This window comes from Camponotus vicinus, unplaced genomic scaffold (genome assembly GCF_025532165.1).
Source record: "Camponotus vicinus isolate PSW18456_S1 unplaced genomic scaffold, iyCamVici1.0 SCAF_4, whole genome shotgun sequence".
Taxonomy (NCBI): Eukaryota; Metazoa; Arthropoda; class Insecta; order Hymenoptera; family Formicidae; genus Camponotus; species Camponotus vicinus.
Window position 1 is genome coordinate 11,097,197 of NW_028141976.1, and position 16,246 is coordinate 11,113,442.

The 16,246-nt window shown below is 32.7% G+C and overlaps 4 protein-coding genes across 12 annotated transcripts; 2 read left to right on the forward strand and 2 right to left on the reverse strand.

The window, feature by feature from the left end:
* Window positions 1-763: 763 nt before the first annotated feature.
* On the reverse strand, window positions 764-5,568 carry LOC145969618 (DNA replication factor Cdt1-like). The gene is made up of 7 exons (XM_083095681.1): window positions 5,428-5,568; window positions 3,353-4,126; window positions 3,019-3,268; window positions 2,563-2,899; window positions 2,285-2,470; window positions 1,481-1,728; window positions 764-1,383 (listed from the first exon to the last, which is right to left on the reverse strand). Exons 2-7 carry the CDS (start codon window positions 4,021-4,023, stop codon window positions 1,012-1,014), a joined length of 2,064 nt encoding a protein of 687 aa, XP_082951807.1. The 5' UTR covers window positions 4,024-4,126; window positions 5,428-5,568; the 3' UTR covers window positions 764-1,011.
* On the reverse strand, window positions 4,233-10,635 carry LOC145969617 (N-acetylneuraminate (7)9-O-acetyltransferase). Of its 3 annotated transcripts, XM_083095679.1 has the most exons (14): window positions 10,145-10,635; window positions 9,847-9,956; window positions 9,599-9,741; window positions 9,287-9,383; window positions 8,957-9,212; window positions 8,602-8,859; window positions 8,283-8,518; window positions 7,969-8,190; window positions 7,555-7,876; window positions 7,224-7,463; window positions 6,868-7,158; window positions 6,536-6,754; window positions 6,203-6,431; window positions 4,233-5,583 (listed from the first exon to the last, which is right to left on the reverse strand). In XM_083095679.1, the coding sequence occupies exons 3-13, from the start codon at window positions 9,711-9,713 to the stop codon at window positions 6,306-6,308; spliced, it is 2,382 nt and encodes a 793-aa protein (XP_082951805.1). In that variant the 5' UTR covers window positions 9,714-9,741; window positions 9,847-9,956; window positions 10,145-10,635; the 3' UTR covers window positions 4,233-5,583; window positions 6,203-6,305. The 3 variants fall into 3 exon arrangements, with proteins under 3 accessions (XP_082951805.1, XP_082951806.1, XP_082951804.1); XM_083095680.1 differs by lacking the exon at window positions 10,145-10,635 and having other exon boundaries at window positions 6,868-7,163; window positions 7,224-7,360; window positions 7,658-7,876; window positions 9,847-10,130; XM_083095678.1 differs by lacking the exon at window positions 10,145-10,635 and having other exon boundaries at window positions 9,847-10,128.
* Window positions 4,293-7,229, forward strand: LOC145969620 (mpv17-like protein 2). 3 transcript variants are annotated; one of them, XM_083095689.1, is made up of 5 exons: window positions 4,293-4,628; window positions 4,787-4,945; window positions 5,030-5,191; window positions 5,259-6,762; window positions 6,844-7,229. In XM_083095689.1, exons 3-4 carry the CDS (start codon window positions 5,033-5,035, stop codon window positions 5,673-5,675), a joined length of 576 nt encoding a protein of 191 aa, XP_082951815.1. In that variant the 5' UTR covers window positions 4,293-4,628; window positions 4,787-4,945; window positions 5,030-5,032; the 3' UTR covers window positions 5,676-6,762; window positions 6,844-7,229. The 3 variants fall into 3 exon arrangements, with proteins under 3 accessions (XP_082951815.1, XP_082951813.1, XP_082951814.1); XM_083095687.1 differs by lacking the exon at window positions 4,787-4,945; XM_083095688.1 differs by lacking the exon at window positions 4,787-4,945 and having other exon boundaries at window positions 4,295-4,757.
* Window positions 10,158-16,170, forward strand: LOC145969619 (TOM1-like protein 2). Of its 5 annotated transcripts, XR_014438204.1 has the most exons (10): window positions 10,159-10,698; window positions 10,963-11,132; window positions 11,456-11,737; window positions 11,829-12,092; window positions 12,260-12,560; window positions 12,724-12,844; window positions 13,738-13,849; window positions 14,605-14,655; window positions 14,825-15,089; window positions 15,180-16,170. XR_014438204.1 is itself a non-coding variant. In XM_083095685.1 (9 exons), exons 1-9 carry the CDS (start codon window positions 10,644-10,646, stop codon window positions 15,020-15,022), a joined length of 1,473 nt encoding a protein of 490 aa, XP_082951811.1. In that variant the 5' UTR covers window positions 10,158-10,643; the 3' UTR covers window positions 15,023-16,170. The 5 variants fall into 5 exon arrangements, 4 of the variants coding, with proteins under 4 accessions (XP_082951811.1, XP_082951812.1, XP_082951808.1 ...); XM_083095685.1 differs by having other exon boundaries at window positions 10,158-10,698; window positions 13,738-13,768; window positions 14,825-16,170; XM_083095682.1 differs by having other exon boundaries at window positions 14,825-16,170.
* The last annotated feature ends 76 nt before the right edge of the window (window positions 16,171-16,246 follow it).

Genomic DNA, 16,246 nt, shown 5'->3' on the forward strand with positions numbered 1-16,246 from the left:
TGAGTAGGCTTAGCTCTGCTTGCCTTCAGTAAGCTGTCTGATATCTGACTTTCATTGGTGCATAATGCGTGATTGCATAACTCGCGTTCTGGACCTATTAAAAGTTTTTTCAAGGCTCGCTTTCGACAAATTTAAGTGGATGTTGTACTGCTTTATTGGCACGAGTGTCTTCCTTCATGGGTGCATTTTTTAACACGATCAACGGACTTGGTCTTTTATTCTTCTCATCTGGTGCGATCTGCTCCGATTCGTCGATACATATCGGAATGTGTGCTTGGCTACTCGAGTGATCTCGTTCCAGCAGCAAAATCTTAGACTTATCGCGTAATCATCGCATGTCGTTTGCGCGTATTAAAGTATGCCGTTATGATATGATATAATATATCGAATAAAGAACACATACAGAGGTTTTTTCTTTTAAATAATTACATACATGTTTTTAAAAAAATAAAGAAAATATAAGAATAGTTTAAAAGAGAGATATAATGTATTTTTTCTTATAAAAAAAAGATTATATAAAACTAAATTTTAATTTTGATTAAATTTTCGTATTTGCAAAAGGTCTTAAATTGATAATTGTATATTCAAATCAAATTATACATGTGTGGATTTAATATGGACTAAATCTTAACATATATAAATATAATAGCTTTATTAATTATTATAATATTAAAGGCAGTGCATTACATACATACACATTATCAGCAATTTTGAGAAATTTAGAACATTTATATGATTTGATTTGAATTCTTAACTTGATATATAAATCTATATATTGATATTTTATTGAAACTTCATATCTCAATATTCCTATTATGATATCATATTTCATTAAATAAGAATAAAAAATTATAATAAACTTGAAAACATACATTAATAAGCAATTTAAAATATTATATATACTCACATTTTTTGGTTTATTTCATGCTTTATAATTTTTAATATTTGAAAATGTTCAAATCAAGCATTAAAAAAAACAAAAATAATGATAAGAAAAATAGCATTTACAAATCATGATGTTGTCTTGACTTTATCATTAGCTAAAATTTCTAATCGTTTAATTACTTTTGCAAGTTCAACATTTTTATCTAATTTCAAATAATTAACTTTCCGTACATTGATTATACTGGTCCACATAGGTATCAACTTGCATAATTGCCGTATATGCTCTTCCATTTCTTGCGACGATAATTTTATTCTGAAAGAATTATCTAATTTTTGTATCACTGCCTCCAATGGCAAAACGCCCTTTTTTTCTGCCACGAAAATATTGCGAAGAAACTTTGCTAATTCCGGAAGTCTGGAATATAATGCAGCTTCCTTATCTACATTTGGAGTTCTTGTCATTGCTTCTAATGCTTTGGCCTCCTGCCTAGCGCGGACCTACAAATATTACAATTTTTAAAGCGCAATTAAATATATATTTAAAAAATATATAATAAATGTTAACTGTGTGCTATCTTAAAATGTTTATTCTTACCTTTTCGAGTAGAGCTTTGGGAATGCCTTTAAATAATGTATTCAAATGTTTGATTTGTGTGGTTGGTGTAATTGGTGGATTGTCCGTAATGGCAATATTAACTTTTGGAATACCATCTTCTGTGGTTTGTGTTGTAGAATCATGCGTAGAAGATGGAGACTTTGATTTTGCAGTCAACTTTGCTTCAGCCAGTCTTTGCAATGCCTTCTCCATACGTGTACCACAATTGAACAAAGATTTAGCTTTATCTGTAAAAAAAAAAAGAATAAACAGAATACTCACAAATATTAATATATAACAAGTTTGTTTCATCAAGCTAACAAAATAGAAGCTCACATATCCTATTAATAATTCAGTCTCTCTTAAGTTTATATTTTAAATCCATTTTCTAAAATTAATTTATTGATTGAAGATTGGTAATTCATAAGCAAAGATGCACAATATAATTGCTTAAATATTGCATGTAAGCAATATTACATGTAAGCAATACTTTTATACCAATTGCATTATATGCTGATTAATCAATTAGATTTTGAAAGCTATGTAAAACACATTTCGCAAATACGTGAACGCATTTTAATCCTCTTGTGCAATATTTTGTCCTACTTATTATCTTTCATTAAGATCATATTACATCATTATGCACTATATGAATGTATATAATATGAAAAATTTTATATTTTATATACACAAATATTTTTAAAATATAAAAAGTAAATATAAAATATAAAATATAAATACAAAAAATAAATTTTCTCATTATCCATTTTTTTTATTTCCATGGAAATATTTCGTAATTCTTACCAAGAACATCTTTAGCAGTTGGCTTTTCGACAACAGGTGGTTGAGGTAATTCGGCTTGTTCAATTTCCTTGCAGGACTCCACATCAAACTCGGGATGCCAGCGTATTATTTTTTCCCTCGGTATATTCATTAATCTTGGACTTTCCAAGCTTGATAAAAATTTCTCATGTTCATCTTTCACTCTCTCTGTAATAAGAAGATGTGATTTAAAGATTATTATATAGCAATATAGAGAGAGAGAGAGATAAATCTATTTAAACAATATATGTATATGATACCTAATAAAACATTATAAAATTTCTTTTTTCTTTCAAGCAATACTATAGGACTCATGCTACTTTCAGAGGCAGTCTTTAATACATTATCTGCATCAGGAGTATTCCTTCCATTATTTTTTTCAACCACTGGTGTCAAAACTAATTCATATCTCTCCTGTTTGGATACTGAACCAAATTTGCGAAGCTTCTCTTGATGATAAATATATGCATCAGGATAAATAGTTTTTATTTGAGCCAAATGTTCCAGAGTGAAATTTCGTCGCACCTGCTCTTGAACTGCAGGTTTCAATTTATTGAAAGTAATCACTTCTTTTCTGTTAAACAACATTGCTGAAACCTAAAGATAAAATCAAATGCTCCATCTTTAAAACATGTAAATCATGCTAATGATATAAAATATTTAAAAAGATCCAAATTATATAATGCATGTTACAAGATGTAGAATAGTTTTATTACCATATCTACACATCTGAATAATTCAGCCAAGAATCTATAGTTATAAGGTAATACCAATCCAGGTATTTCACTTTCAGCTAATGACAGATACTTTTGATATGCCTTGGTAGGACTACATTTTATCGGACTTGATGTTGTTTCTTTAGGTTCAAATAAAATCTTCCTCTGAGGACTGGCTGTCTTTGGAAGATCTGTATTCTTGGTTGGAGTTCGCAAAGCTTTAATTGGAGATTTATATCCCTTCTGTGGGCTTTTCATATTAAAAAAAAAGAAAGAATATTACAAAAAGATTAAAATCTATTCAACTATTAAGTATAAAGCATAATTTTCTTACCTCGTAGGAATTTCAAGTTCTATCTTCTCAAACTTTTGCATTTGAGGTTTCTTAACATCGTTCTGTTTCTGCGGTTGCTCCAGCGACTGTTCGTGATTCGCAAGTTTCTCTACGACCTTTCTTGATAATAATGGAGTGAGCGGACAATTGTTAGCAGATTGTTCTTCCTTAACATTCTTCTCGTCGATCACGCTATCCTTTGGGACGGTGGAAGATTTCATGGGAGTTTGTGGCTTTTTCTTCGGACTAAGCATACCTATCTTCGCGAAGGGCACTTTCGTGGTCCCCGAGTCGCTGCTCGTCTTCAGCAAACTATCTCTGATATCCGGCTGGCTTTCATCAGTGGCGGATACTGCACGCGATCGCATAGCTCGCATTCTGGGCCTGTTCGGAGTTTTCTCGAGATTCGTTTTTGAAGAATCAAACTGTATATTTCGAACCGCTTTATTGACACGAGTGCTTTTTACGGGGGCATCTTTTAACACGATCAACGACCTCGTTCTCTCACTCTTCTCATCAGGTGCGATCTGCTCCGAGTCGTCGGCACGTGTCAACGCTTCACTACTCGAGTGATCTCGCTCCAGCAGCAAAACCTTAGACTTACCGCGTAACTCGTCGCATGCCTGTCGTTTGCGCGTATTAAAGTACGCTGCTACCGATGGCTGAGACATGGTACAATATAATGTTGAGAATAACGGACGCACGCAGAGGTTATCCTTCTAGTTCTGAAAGCCCGCCTTTTTCTCCTTTCGACGCGACAATGTCACGAATCAGCTGATAGCAGTAAAACATCGGCAATGTACAATACGTAGGTACGACAGGTAAATATATAGACTACTGAAGCGAACTCTGGCGGCAAGAATGTTAATTAAGGGAGATATTTCGGAGTATTATTGCTTTTCTCAGTACATTTTATAAACATAGAGCGCGGTCCGTTTGATATGTTCGCTTGATTGATTAAAACAATTAGACCAAAAAATTCTTTTCATTGGTCAATCAATCAATCGATTTGAGACTTTCGGAGTATCGATAATCAATATCTTGGAATTGTCATTTTTTGTTATTAAGTGCTTTCCATTTACATCAAAACTCAGATAAATCTCACTTCTGTCTTTCTTTAACATGAATGTTGAAGAAAGACAGAAGTGAGATTTATCTGAGTTTTGATGTAAATGGAAAGCACCTATTATCTCGGGCCTCGGGCGAGTCAAAATTTTTTCAATATATATCGAGTGTGGCCCCCCCCCCCCCATACAATGTATCCCCATGTGCACACGTGAGATTAAATATAATTAAATGTGCCTAAGCGAAATGTGTAAAATATATGATTAAAATAAACAATATATCATGAAAAGAAAATGATATTATTGTGAAAGTAATTTAATTCGATAAATTTCTCATACTGGTGATTAAATTTAATTTTGCTTAACCTAGAAAATGTAACTTTCAATTGGAAGCATGTTGTTAAGAGAAAATTATAAAGAAGTTTCGTATATTTTGGTTATATGCGAAATGCACAATTTTTTATATCTAATAAAGTTTTATAAAACACCTTAAATTTTATGAGATTTCGACTATTGCAGTCCTTAAGAAGTAAACATTTTGATATAAAATATAAGAAAACGAAATAAAAATCCCATAAATTCTATTTTTCTCATTACTTTTACTGTTTTTTAGACAATGAATATTGTAAGAGGAATTGAACTAGTTTTTGGCAGAGTAAATCACTTAAAGGAACGCTTATTCTCACCTAAAAACTTACTATATACAAATGTAGGAATATCAATTTTTCTTTCTGGAACGGGAGATATCTTAGAGCAGCATTATGAGATATTAAAGGTTTGTTAACTATAGACTTATAATGCTTTGCTAATTTTTATGATATTCTAACAACTCTGTTTTGCAGGGTGACTGGGATAAATGGAGTTTTATCAGAACAAGAAATATGGCGATATCTGGAATGTCTATTGGAATAGTTTGTCATTACTGGTACAGTTTCTTGGACGCTAGAATGACTAGACGTACCATTGGTACAGTTCTAAAAAAAGTGCTTGTAGATCAAGTGATTTGCTCACCTCTTTGTATAGGTATATTTTTCTTGACATTAGCTATGCTGGAGAATAGTAGTTTGACAGAATTTAAAGATGAAGTCCGAAAGAAAGCACACAGATTGTACATAGCTGAATGGGTTATATGGCCTCCGGCACAAGTCATTAATTTTTATTTCCTTCCTACACGGTACAGAGTGCTTTATGATAACATGATATCTCTTGGTTATGATGTATATACCAGTCGTGTAAAGCATGATATACGAACAAGTTAATAATTAATAGTATTTTGAATAATAGGACAATTTTAATGAAATTATAAATAGAAATGAATTTAAGCAACAATTAAACTTATTCATCAATTTAAAAAGCTTCTTTTGTATCATCTTTTTTATAGCATCCTTTGTGCCTTTTGCAGTAATTTCTTGTAGGTAGGACTAAAATCTCAATCTCTGACATATTTATTGTAACATATTAATATATATACTGTATGTACATACTTTGTATATAACACATACACACATATACATATATATATATATATATATATATATATATATATATATATTATATAATTAAAACTGAATAAGTTTATAAAATTATAAATTATAGATGTGTGAATAAAATATAAACAAAATGTACAAATAAATAAAAAGGATGCTATTTCTTTAATTTATTTCTATGTGAAATATGGATAAGATAAAAAATACTTTACGCTACACAATAATTTTTAAAATATATTGTGATGTGATATGCAATCTTTTTATCTTTCATATTGTAAGAAAAGCTGTAATATGTTTACCTAATTAATCTTCTTGCTTTGGCCTTACATATGATATGAAGTCTTTTTACACTCTGCACATTAATATTGCAAGTATTTTTGATTTTTTAAACATTCTCAAATTTTAAAACATTCCATCATGAATGCCAATAGGTACCAATACAGCTGTAAACAATAGCAAATTGCGAGCTACTAATTTCCAGTCATTTGGTACTGCATATGGTGCTAAAACGTGTGTTAATCTATGAATCTGAAATATAAAATTTTCATTACTGATACAAAATCAATTGTAATTTTGCTATTGAGAAATTATAAGTTTTTTTTAATATAAAAAAGTATTTTAAAAGAAATTACTTCATGACTAGCACAGATGAAAATAAATGATGTAACCAACAAATTCAATACTGGAAATCTAGGTAATAACACAAGCACTCCATGTGAATCTGCTGCTAACCATATGTGGCCTTGCGCAACTAATGTCTCTAAACTTATTCTACCCAATCCGGCTAAAAGTGCAGAATGTTTTCCCCGTAATGCCAGTGATGCATTTCGAAGAGCGATATATCCTATAATCTAATAAAGTAAAAAATAACATTAATATAATATAGTAACGATAAGAGTTAATAAGTAGAGAAGAGAAAGAAAAATTGAAAAATAATTAGTATTACAGAGAGTAGAATTTATACCGGAATAAAAGCGACGTAAGAATGAATCTCCTCGCATTCTGATACAGAATGGCATAAAATTGTAAAAGTGGTATATGCTATTAAGGAGATCAACGCCAATACGGAGGATAATGCGGTGCCTGGAATGTGGTCTAATCTTTGAAGTGCGACAAGACCGGCTCCGAAAGTCAAGCCCCAAACCACGCTGTATCTGTCGACTCTCCAGCGAGACCACCATTCGCGAATGTCATCGTCAGTCGTTACGAATAACGCTTTCCAGGGCCTCGTGACGAAAACTTTCTCAAAAAATACCTGTACTGATACATAAGATAGGTGTTATTCTTTGAACGTATTCTCTAATAAAAATTGCTCATTACCTCTGACATATATAGTATAGTAATTATCGATACAAGACCCAAGAGTTTCAAGGCAAAATACAGCAAGGCTCTCGGCCCATATTCCGCTAAACTTCCGGAATATATTCTGGGTGGTAGCCAAGCGAGAAAGTAAATCACTAAAAACCAAAATGACACCAATGGTACAAAATGGTAGAATTGATACGGCCTGTTCATGCAAAGGCATAACGATACTGTCAATAAGTTTAATCTAAACATGACCTAAAACATACAACAATTATATTTTATTGTGAGCATAAAACGTACTTTAACGATTTGAGTTTATCAATCATATAACTTTTCTAATACATACTCTGGCAAATCTGACAAGAGACACGTCGCCGGTTTGCCAAAAATAATAAAAGTGTCCATATCCAGATAGAAATAAATAAGCAGAATTAATTAATCTTAAGTACATATAAATCGGCAGAACATTTTTGGCACCAGTAACATGATATATGAGCACAACTGCTTGCATTAAGCCTCTCCATTCATCCGTTTGCTCTCTATTTAATACTCTCGGTCCTCTTTCACGATCTTCAGTAAAAAATAATCCAAGAGCCAAGATATATCCTAATGGTAACCAAAAGCTAAACTCACTATAATATTTATTCTCTTTCATAAAAAAATTTGTCCTGCAAGTGAAATATAAGAAAATAGAAAATTATTAAAAATATATAATGAGAATAAAATTACAGATTCATATTAAATGTGTCATTATACTTGCCTATCGCATAAATAGAAATATGCTAATATAATAGAAAAGAGGGCTAATGATGTAATAAGAGTGTAGAAATCTTGCATCTCAGGTTGCTGAATTTGTATAACTTCTGAAGCACTTGCTTCTTCTGTATCATTTACCTCTTCGGCGGTAACATGAGAATAAGACACTTCAGAACGATACTTGCACATTTTTCTGTATAACCACACTCCTCCTCCTATTGTTATACTGCAACAGATTATCAATTATTGTAACAAATTATCAGTCCTTTTGGAAAAAATATATATTGCATACAAATAATAAATTAAATACTTAATTACAATAATGCAAGTGCAGATAGACTTAACAGCTGTAGAGTAGTTGCCGGTTCAGGATAACTGCAACAGCTCCCATCATCGAAATTCATATGATCATTGCAGTATGTGTTTAATAATATTTGAACTTTATGACGGAGCGATAATGGACTTGCCAAATAACCGTCTGGGCTTTGTTCGAGAACACCCATACCGACTAGTTTGCTGCTTTGCCATATGCGAGCCTCACTATGAAACAATATCTGTATACGCGGCGATAGAGTAGTTATTAATTTTTTTCCTTTATATTTTGTCAATCGAATTACACACATTTCATCGGTATTACCTTCTCAGCTGCTTTATTACATAAATTGATTTGTTTGTTATCTAAACTCGACAATTGAGCAGGTAGTCTTTCCTTAAGTACAGGATCTTGCAAGAGCCAAAGAAATCGAGATCCCTTCTTAGCCAGAAAGTCTACCGGTTGCACCAGTCGAAATAAACCTCTACTATATTCCGAGTTGAGTTGCGTATCACTATTATTGTTTGCAAGAATCACAGCTGCGGCAGAACCCGCGACGATTACACTAGGTGCATCCGTTTGCTGCAATGTCAAATTATATATAGAAATTTTATCATTTCCAATTATATATAATCTCATATACATATGTCTTTGTTATATAATATTTAAAAAATGTTACCAAGCTTCTAAGGTTTGCTATCATAGAGTTATCGAGTTGTGGTCGCCATAAGAACTGTACATTTAATTTAAGCTGTCCGTCATTAAAGCCTAAGTCGGAGTTTTCCGGCAACTCCGTGAGATCTGATGCTTTGCCATCAATTACAAATTGTGAAACAAAAGATTTATATAATTGTCTTACTCTAGCATCACCAATGAATACAAAATGATTATGGTGGCCCATGAAAGCTAGATACCTCATACATCTTCTGCTATCTCTACAAAAAGACACAATCTTTTTTTATGCATACAACAGTTAATCTCCAAAGCAAATTGAAGATAATAATCTTACGTTTGCGTGTAGTGATGCATCATGCAACCGTACGGTTGCCATTCTTTATCTCCTTTGTATCTACCTTCTGTCAATAACCACTTGCAAGAATCACTACCTACAAAAACAGATTCTTGACAATAAATTATGCGACGAAAATAAAACTTTTGAGGAAATTTAACAGTAATAAGAAAAAGAGTTGCTGTGGAATTAAAGTAATATATATTTTTGATAAAATTATTCAAACAATATATAGAAATTGTTTATCTCAAAGTTTTATATACAAGGTAAATAAATCAACAGTCAGATAAAAAAAAGTTACTTTTATCATACCATAAATAAGATGTATGACTCCATGGTATATAATAAAACAGATAACAAGCGCAGTGGCTAATTTCTTTGCACTTGCTACTGTAATAAGGCTAATAAAGTGTTCCGCTGATGTCATGAAGGAGTCTTGGTAGTTCACATCGACACTGCAAAATAAAAATTATATAATCCAGTACATTTGTACAATCCAGTATTGCATTTGCATCAATTTACGCGCATTTATATATTGACATTTGTACTCATTCGCATACCTGAATGTATGCGGTCCGATGTGTTTTTCCCTCACATTGAAGTCGTTGACAACGATCGTGATCAGCTGATGATAAATTATTCGACGCGAAATTTATTCGCCGTCATTTACCTGAAAAGTGTCATCGCGCTTGAAAGAAACTCGTGTCATTTTCACCCGCAAAACGCGGATCCGCGGACGGCAAAAATATCCCGATTATTCGGCACGATTCGCAATTCGTGCGGCAAAGTAACGTCACGCCGGAAAATGCGCCTGATTGGCTCTCATTTTCTACGCGATGCAATCCCTACCATCCATACCTAACTGCACCGCTGCCGTCCCGAGTGAATCACAGGACAGAAGGGCGAATGACTCGCGGATTGAGAGCTGCTGGCCTTTGACTGCGCTTCCTGCTGCGCTCGAAAAGAGAGTGAGGAACCGGGAAAAGGCGCACTCGCGCTCGCGAAAAAGCGGAAGAGGAGGGAAATGGGGCGAGAAAGTGCGCGAGAAGTGCAGTGGTGAAGCGAAACGCGCGTAAACCTAGGGGGGAAACCTATTTAAAGGGCGTTTCGCACCTATTCTGCGCAGCGCTGATTGGCGGCCACCGCGCGCTTTCGTGACACTTGCGATTTCGCGTATCTGCGTACCGTTGCGTACCGTCATATGATTCTGTCAGGCGGCGTTACGCGGAATTGACAGATTGTCAGTGTGCGCCAATTGTCATCCGTCAGCTGTCAGGCGACTATCGCGGCCGCGCGGACGGTGAGAAGACGCGGCAATTGACAACACAGGTCCTTGTACTACGTTAACCACGAGAAGATGTCACTTTTCGGAGTAGGCAACCCATTTTCCACGCCAGTAGGGCAAAAGATCGGTACGTCTGCTTTTTATTTACGCATGCCGTATGACGTATTGCTTGCGTATTTACACCCATTTTTCCTGCAATTGTCGCGTTGACATCAATTGAGATTGCCAGAGAAGAGAACTCGTGTATACTAGAAGACGTTCTACGTATTTTAATTTCATTTTAACGAATTAATTTAAGCGTAAATAAAAGCATTATGCTCTAGATAAACTGCAATAGCGAGTTGTCTTGGTCTTGTAGCTTGCCTTCAGTATTTCTATCTTGTCATTTCAGAGTCCGCTACAGATGGTAGCTTACCAAGCGAGAATTGGACGCTTAACATGGAAATATGTGATATTATAAACGAAACCGAAGACGGACCGAAAGACGCTATTAAAGCGATCAAACGCAGGCTTAATCAGGCGGCCGGCAAAAATTACACTATAGTCATGTATACGCTTACCGTTAGTATTAAACTGTAATGATAAAATCATATGATTGGATATGACCTAATTCACTTACATAATATCATGTAATTGAATGTAGGATACATTAGTCATGCATGTACCTTTACAACATAATGTTGTAAATGATATAATTAGGCATTATTGACATTTTTGACCTTTGATCAATTTATACACTTAGTGTCAATTAGATCAGTTAGTCTATATCGTTATAGATATGTTATAAATATAATAGTATTTTTGCACGATTATGTTGAGTAAAATTTATAGCATACTATTATAATTGTGTAAATAATCATAGTGATGCCATTTCTATGTAACAGGTATTGGAGACATGTGTGAAGAATTGTGGGAAACGCTTTCACGCTCTTGCTTGTTCAAGAGAATTTGTGCAGGATCTAGTTAAATTAATTGGTCCCAAAAACGAACCACCAACTGCAGTTCAAGAGAAAGTTTTAAGTTTGATCCAAACATGGGCAGATACATTCCGTCATCAGCCACACACTCAGGGTGTTGTACAGGTTTATCAAGAATTGAAAATAAAAGGCATACAGTTTCCAATGACTGATCTGGATGCCATGGCGCCAATTATCACGCCAGAAAGAGTGAGACATCTTCTACTTAAATAGAATATGGATTATTAATGTTTTATCAAATTAAAAATTACTTTTCTTTTTCTAAATAATATTTTTACAGAGTGTACCTGAAACAGAGCAAATTCCAGCAAGTCTGACTACATGTGAACAGCCTGCCTCTTTGGGAACACATGTACCCCCTCAAACATCACAATCTGTTGGACAGTTAAATCAGTTAAATGAACAACAGCTGGCCAAGTTACAAAGCGAGCTTGATGTCGTTCAAGGAAACATGCGTGTATTATCGGAAATGTTGGCGTATTTTACAAGCCCGGATCAAAGTAGTAAACAACAACCAGATCCCGCGGATCTTGAGCTATTAAATGTATGATTTTTAAATGCATCTCTTTTTATTTCAAATTTGTTTATAGAATTTTATATAATTTTTTTTCACACATGTATATATGTTTTTTACTTTGTGGGACTATAATTTTATAACTTGCAGTATGTTTATAACACAAGTTTATAATAAATTAAAATAATTATTTGCAGGAACTCTATTCAACATGTAAGGCAATGCAAGAGCGTGTTGTCGATTTAATCGGTAAATTGGCCCATGACGAAATGACAGCGGAATTGTTACGCATTAACGATGAATTAAACAATCTATTTCTTCGTTATTCACGTTATACAAAAAATAAGACGCAAATGCCAGCAAGCACTATATTAGCTCAGGCGATCGGACATCCACCGAATGCCGAATCGACTCCAGCTCTTACTAAACGAGAAGCGGAATCGCTTATAGATTTATCTGACGATATGCAAGACTTAACAAAACAGATGAGCGAACTCGGTAAGCGTCGAAATTAAAATAATTTAATATAAAATTGAACAATATAAGATGTTGCATTAAATTCTACCTATGTATAATTTGTTCATATATTTTCTATATCTCATGTATAGCTATATCTTCTTTTCTTAAGACTGATATTATTCTATCTTGTTCCAAATAATAGGTGCAGCTGAAGATGTGGATAAAAACAAAATGGACCAAAAGAAGAAAAAAGAGGGAGATAATGATGAGTTTGATATGTTTGCACAATCGCGTAATGCAACATATGAAACAACAAAGAATAGGTACTATATTTTATTTTATTGTATATTTACAAAATTGTTATTTTTGTAATAGTAGAAGATTACTTTAATGAAATTAAAATTATTTTAATGGAATAATATTACTATATATAGTTTAGTATAGATATATGTGTGTGTATGCATGGGCGCCGGGAGGGGGGTGCAAAGCGGTGCACTTGCACCCCCCTGGCCCTGGCCTATGAAATAAGTGGGGAAGAGACAGAGAAAAAATTCAATAAAAAAATCATGTAATATAGAATAATATCGATAATTTTTTCAATTGAACAAAAATGCAATGGTTAAATATTAATTAACATTTGTAATAAGTCTTTGGGAAATCAATTTTAGAAAAATCAATGTTTGAACAAAAACTTGAGCCGTCTTGGTTACTTTCCAAATTCATTTGTCACATTATCAATAAATTCAGTCTCCTCTTGCACTCTTTTTCTATGAACGCTGACACAGTAATGAATCTTTATTAAAATTCAATAAATAACATAAACGACGTTAACAAAAATATAATTATGAACTGGGAAAAAACCGTTTTTCCAGTGCATCCTCTTTTGAGTGCACCCCTCTAAAAGTAATTCTGCCGGCGCCCATGTGTGTATGCACTATAAGAAATATAGTCTCTTGAATCTCAAGAAAACATTGCATAGTTAAAATAAGATTGTGTAACAGAAAATATTAGAAAACAAAGACCTAACTTTTGTTCTACACAATTATATAAAAAAATTTTTTTTTAGCAAAAATGATAAGTCAAGAAAACATGAATTATATTGCATATTTTAATCATTTCAAAACACAAAAGATATAAATTTTACATTATAACGCATATGTATATGTTTATATTATAAATTAATTTTTAATCAATTTTAATATTTTCAAACTTACAGTGGCAGCAAATACGAGGATAACTTGGAGCAGGTGAGAGGAGGTAGCCTAAGTACGGCAATTCTCAACCGCAATAATCCTAAGCTACCTCAGCAGACTGCAACTAGCGCTAGCGTGCGTAACACACACATTCTCTTTCCTTCTTAAACTAATTAGTTAGCTAAAAAACTAATCATCATTCTTCTCGAATCATACAACAAAATTATTCCTTTTTAAAGGAATTTAAATCCATAAGATATAATTAAATATAAACATTCAAATTCTACACAATTGATATTTGATGTTAACTTTAATGTGATAAGTGTTGTTAATACTTAATACAATAGTTTCTATGCCGAGTATTTAGATGTCAATTTGTTATTTACAATTGTGATAATATCCAAGAGTACATATTTATTATAAATCGGGTATTGTCTTGGTAAATATATCCAAGATAATTAAGTATTGATTATCTGAGTATTGATGGCACTATTATAAATCTCTTATAAGGCAATTTCGGATATTACAGATTATATTTCAAATTATTTAACAATAAAGATAAATCAAAGAATTTTTATTAGTCACTGAAGAAATTTATTAAAACAGTAAAATTGTTAAAATTTATGCGAAATTGCTTTAAGTAGAGATAATAGATGAAATTAGGGAAACATACAGGCACTAAAAGGAAACAAGGTATGGTAACTTGATGAATCCTGCTTATATGCTTAAATATTTGTTACATCACAATTGCACATCGCTTCTAAAAACGTAAAAGATTTAATTTCGATTATGTTACTGTTGGGTTTTGTTTGCATCAAAATTAATACATATTGTTTGTATTTTTGTTTTGTCATTTTGTTCAATGTTTGTGTTTGTTTTTCGATACTCAGCCGAACGTGGAATCTGAATTCAATGAAATGGCAGCCTGGTTAGATCGCACAGTAAGTATCGTCTAGGCGTAAAAATTAATCTTTTTATAATAGTTGAAAACAAGCTCCAAATATTTGTAAGAATCATAACATACGAATTTAAGGGATTACACATCACATTTTTTTGCAATTAAATTTTGTATAAGAAAACCGTTGTTGAATAGTATAATTTACATTGCAGCCTGGAGGGCAAGGCGATCAGGAATCTTTGACATCATCGGAATTCGAGCGTTTTTTAGCAGAACGCGCGGCCGCGGCTGAAGCTTTACCAACTCTCCCTACAGCGACAACTGCCACCTCGAATTCTTCGACTACCGGTAACCAGAATATTCAGCGCCAAATAAACAAAGATCAAGACAAATCTTTATTTGCTCTTTAAGTACCTTGGAACTCTCTGTTGTAAAACGTGGGAGACTAAACTGGGACTATCGTACTAAGTTTAAACGGCATGTATGATTTTCTGGTTAAATCACCGTTCCCGCTGTATCACTATAATAATTATAATTTAAAATGTCGATTTGTATTTTTAACATTAGGAGCTGGAATAAGATATAGAACATACAAAGGCACGGGAGACAAAGTACATACAGGAGAAAAATGCTTTATGCTTGTACGTACTTAATAAGGTAACTGATATACTATACAATCATATTTGAGATATTATTTCTGTTATAAAATTGTGGTCGTAATATGGATAAGTTGCTTCAAAGTTGTGATTATGAATTATGCGAACGATAGCATGTTAAGGATTAATTTATGTTTGTACATAAGCGACAATATGCGTCCATGAAAATTTCCAGAGATCATAATAGATCTTATGATAAATCTTGTCTGATCGAATCAGAATCGAGTAAGATCGCATTTAGATCAAATTTCCGAACTGATGCATGGATATTCGGACAAACGTTTACAATTGAATATAATCGATCTTATCTATATATTAACAAACTATTTTTCTATGTTGAAGTAAATTTTGTCTCAGCTATTTGACATTCTATACAAAGGTACACACATTCTACAGAATTATTGTTATTTTTACTATTATAATTCCTACTATTGTAGAGACTCTATATTAATAACTTATTAATATATAAATTTTAGAATCATGAATTTATTATTACTGCTAGTATCCATTAATGCAGTTATGTAATATTATACAATATTATATAAATGATTAATATATTCTCTGGAATTGTTGTAAATGCAGCAGTAACATTGGTGACCAGAGATCTTTTTTTTTGTCCTATGTTACAGCTCTGGAGAAAAAGTGATACTTTAGCTTTATCCCTAATGAATCCCCTGAGAATTTTATATTATTTACCCCAACATTCAATATTGTACTTCCCAAGTTTATTTTGCTTATGTTTCTATATTGTATTTATGCATACTTAGTGCGAATAGATGGTTAAAAAATAGAAAAAAGTACACCTGCGGTGCCTGTATTGACTGAACTCGCAGTTAATAAGGATATAATATGTACTCTTCACTTATGCAAAAAATAAAACTGTGCATCATAACAAAATTTCATTATTCTGTCTTACTGTGATTTTTATGTATATTGCATTTTCAAATATAAAAAAAAAATTTATATATATGTAATATC

Bases quoted from the DNA above. Each gene is read 5' to 3' on its own strand.
- LOC145969618 (XM_083095681.1), bottom strand. From the start codon at position 4,023: ATGTCTCAGCCATCGGTAGCAGCGTACTTTAATACGCGCAAACGACAG. The intron at 3,269-3,352 runs GTAAGAAAATTA...TAATATGAAAAG, and splicing joins GAACTTGAAATTCCTACGAG to CCCACAGAAGGGATATAAAT. The intron at 1,729-2,284 runs GTAAGAATTACG...TTTTTTTTACAG, and splicing joins AACTGCTAAAGATGTTCTTG to ATAAAGCTAAATCTTTGTTC.
- LOC145969620 (XM_083095687.1), top strand. From the start codon at position 4,479: ATGTTGAAGAAAGACAGAAGTGAGATTTATCTGAGTTTTGATGTAAAT. The intron at 4,629-5,029 runs GTGAGATTAAAT...ACTGTTTTTTAG, and splicing joins ATGTATCCCCATGTGCACAC to ACAATGAATATTGTAAGAGG. The intron at 5,192-5,258 runs GTTTGTTAACTA...TCTGTTTTGCAG, and splicing joins AGCATTATGAGATATTAAAG to GGTGACTGGGATAAATGGAG.
- LOC145969617 (XM_083095679.1), bottom strand. From the start codon at position 9,713: ATGACATCAGCGGAACACTTTATTAGCCTTATTACAGTAGCAAGTGCA. The intron at 9,384-9,598 runs GTATGATAAAAG...CTGTTTTTGTAG, and splicing joins AGTCATACATCTTATTTATG to GTAGTGATTCTTGCAAGTGG. The intron at 6,432-6,535 runs GTAATTTCTTTT...TTTATATTTCAG, and splicing joins TCATCTGTGCTAGTCATGAA to ATTCATAGATTAACACACGT.
- LOC145969619 (XM_083095682.1), top strand. From the start codon at position 10,644: ATGTCACTTTTCGGAGTAGGCAACCCATTTTCCACGCCAGTAGGGCAA. The intron at 11,133-11,455 runs GTTAGTATTAAA...TCTATGTAACAG, and splicing joins TAGTCATGTATACGCTTACC to GTATTGGAGACATGTGTGAA. The intron at 14,656-14,824 runs GTAAGTATCGTC...TTTACATTGCAG, and splicing joins CAGCCTGGTTAGATCGCACA to CCTGGAGGGCAAGGCGATCA.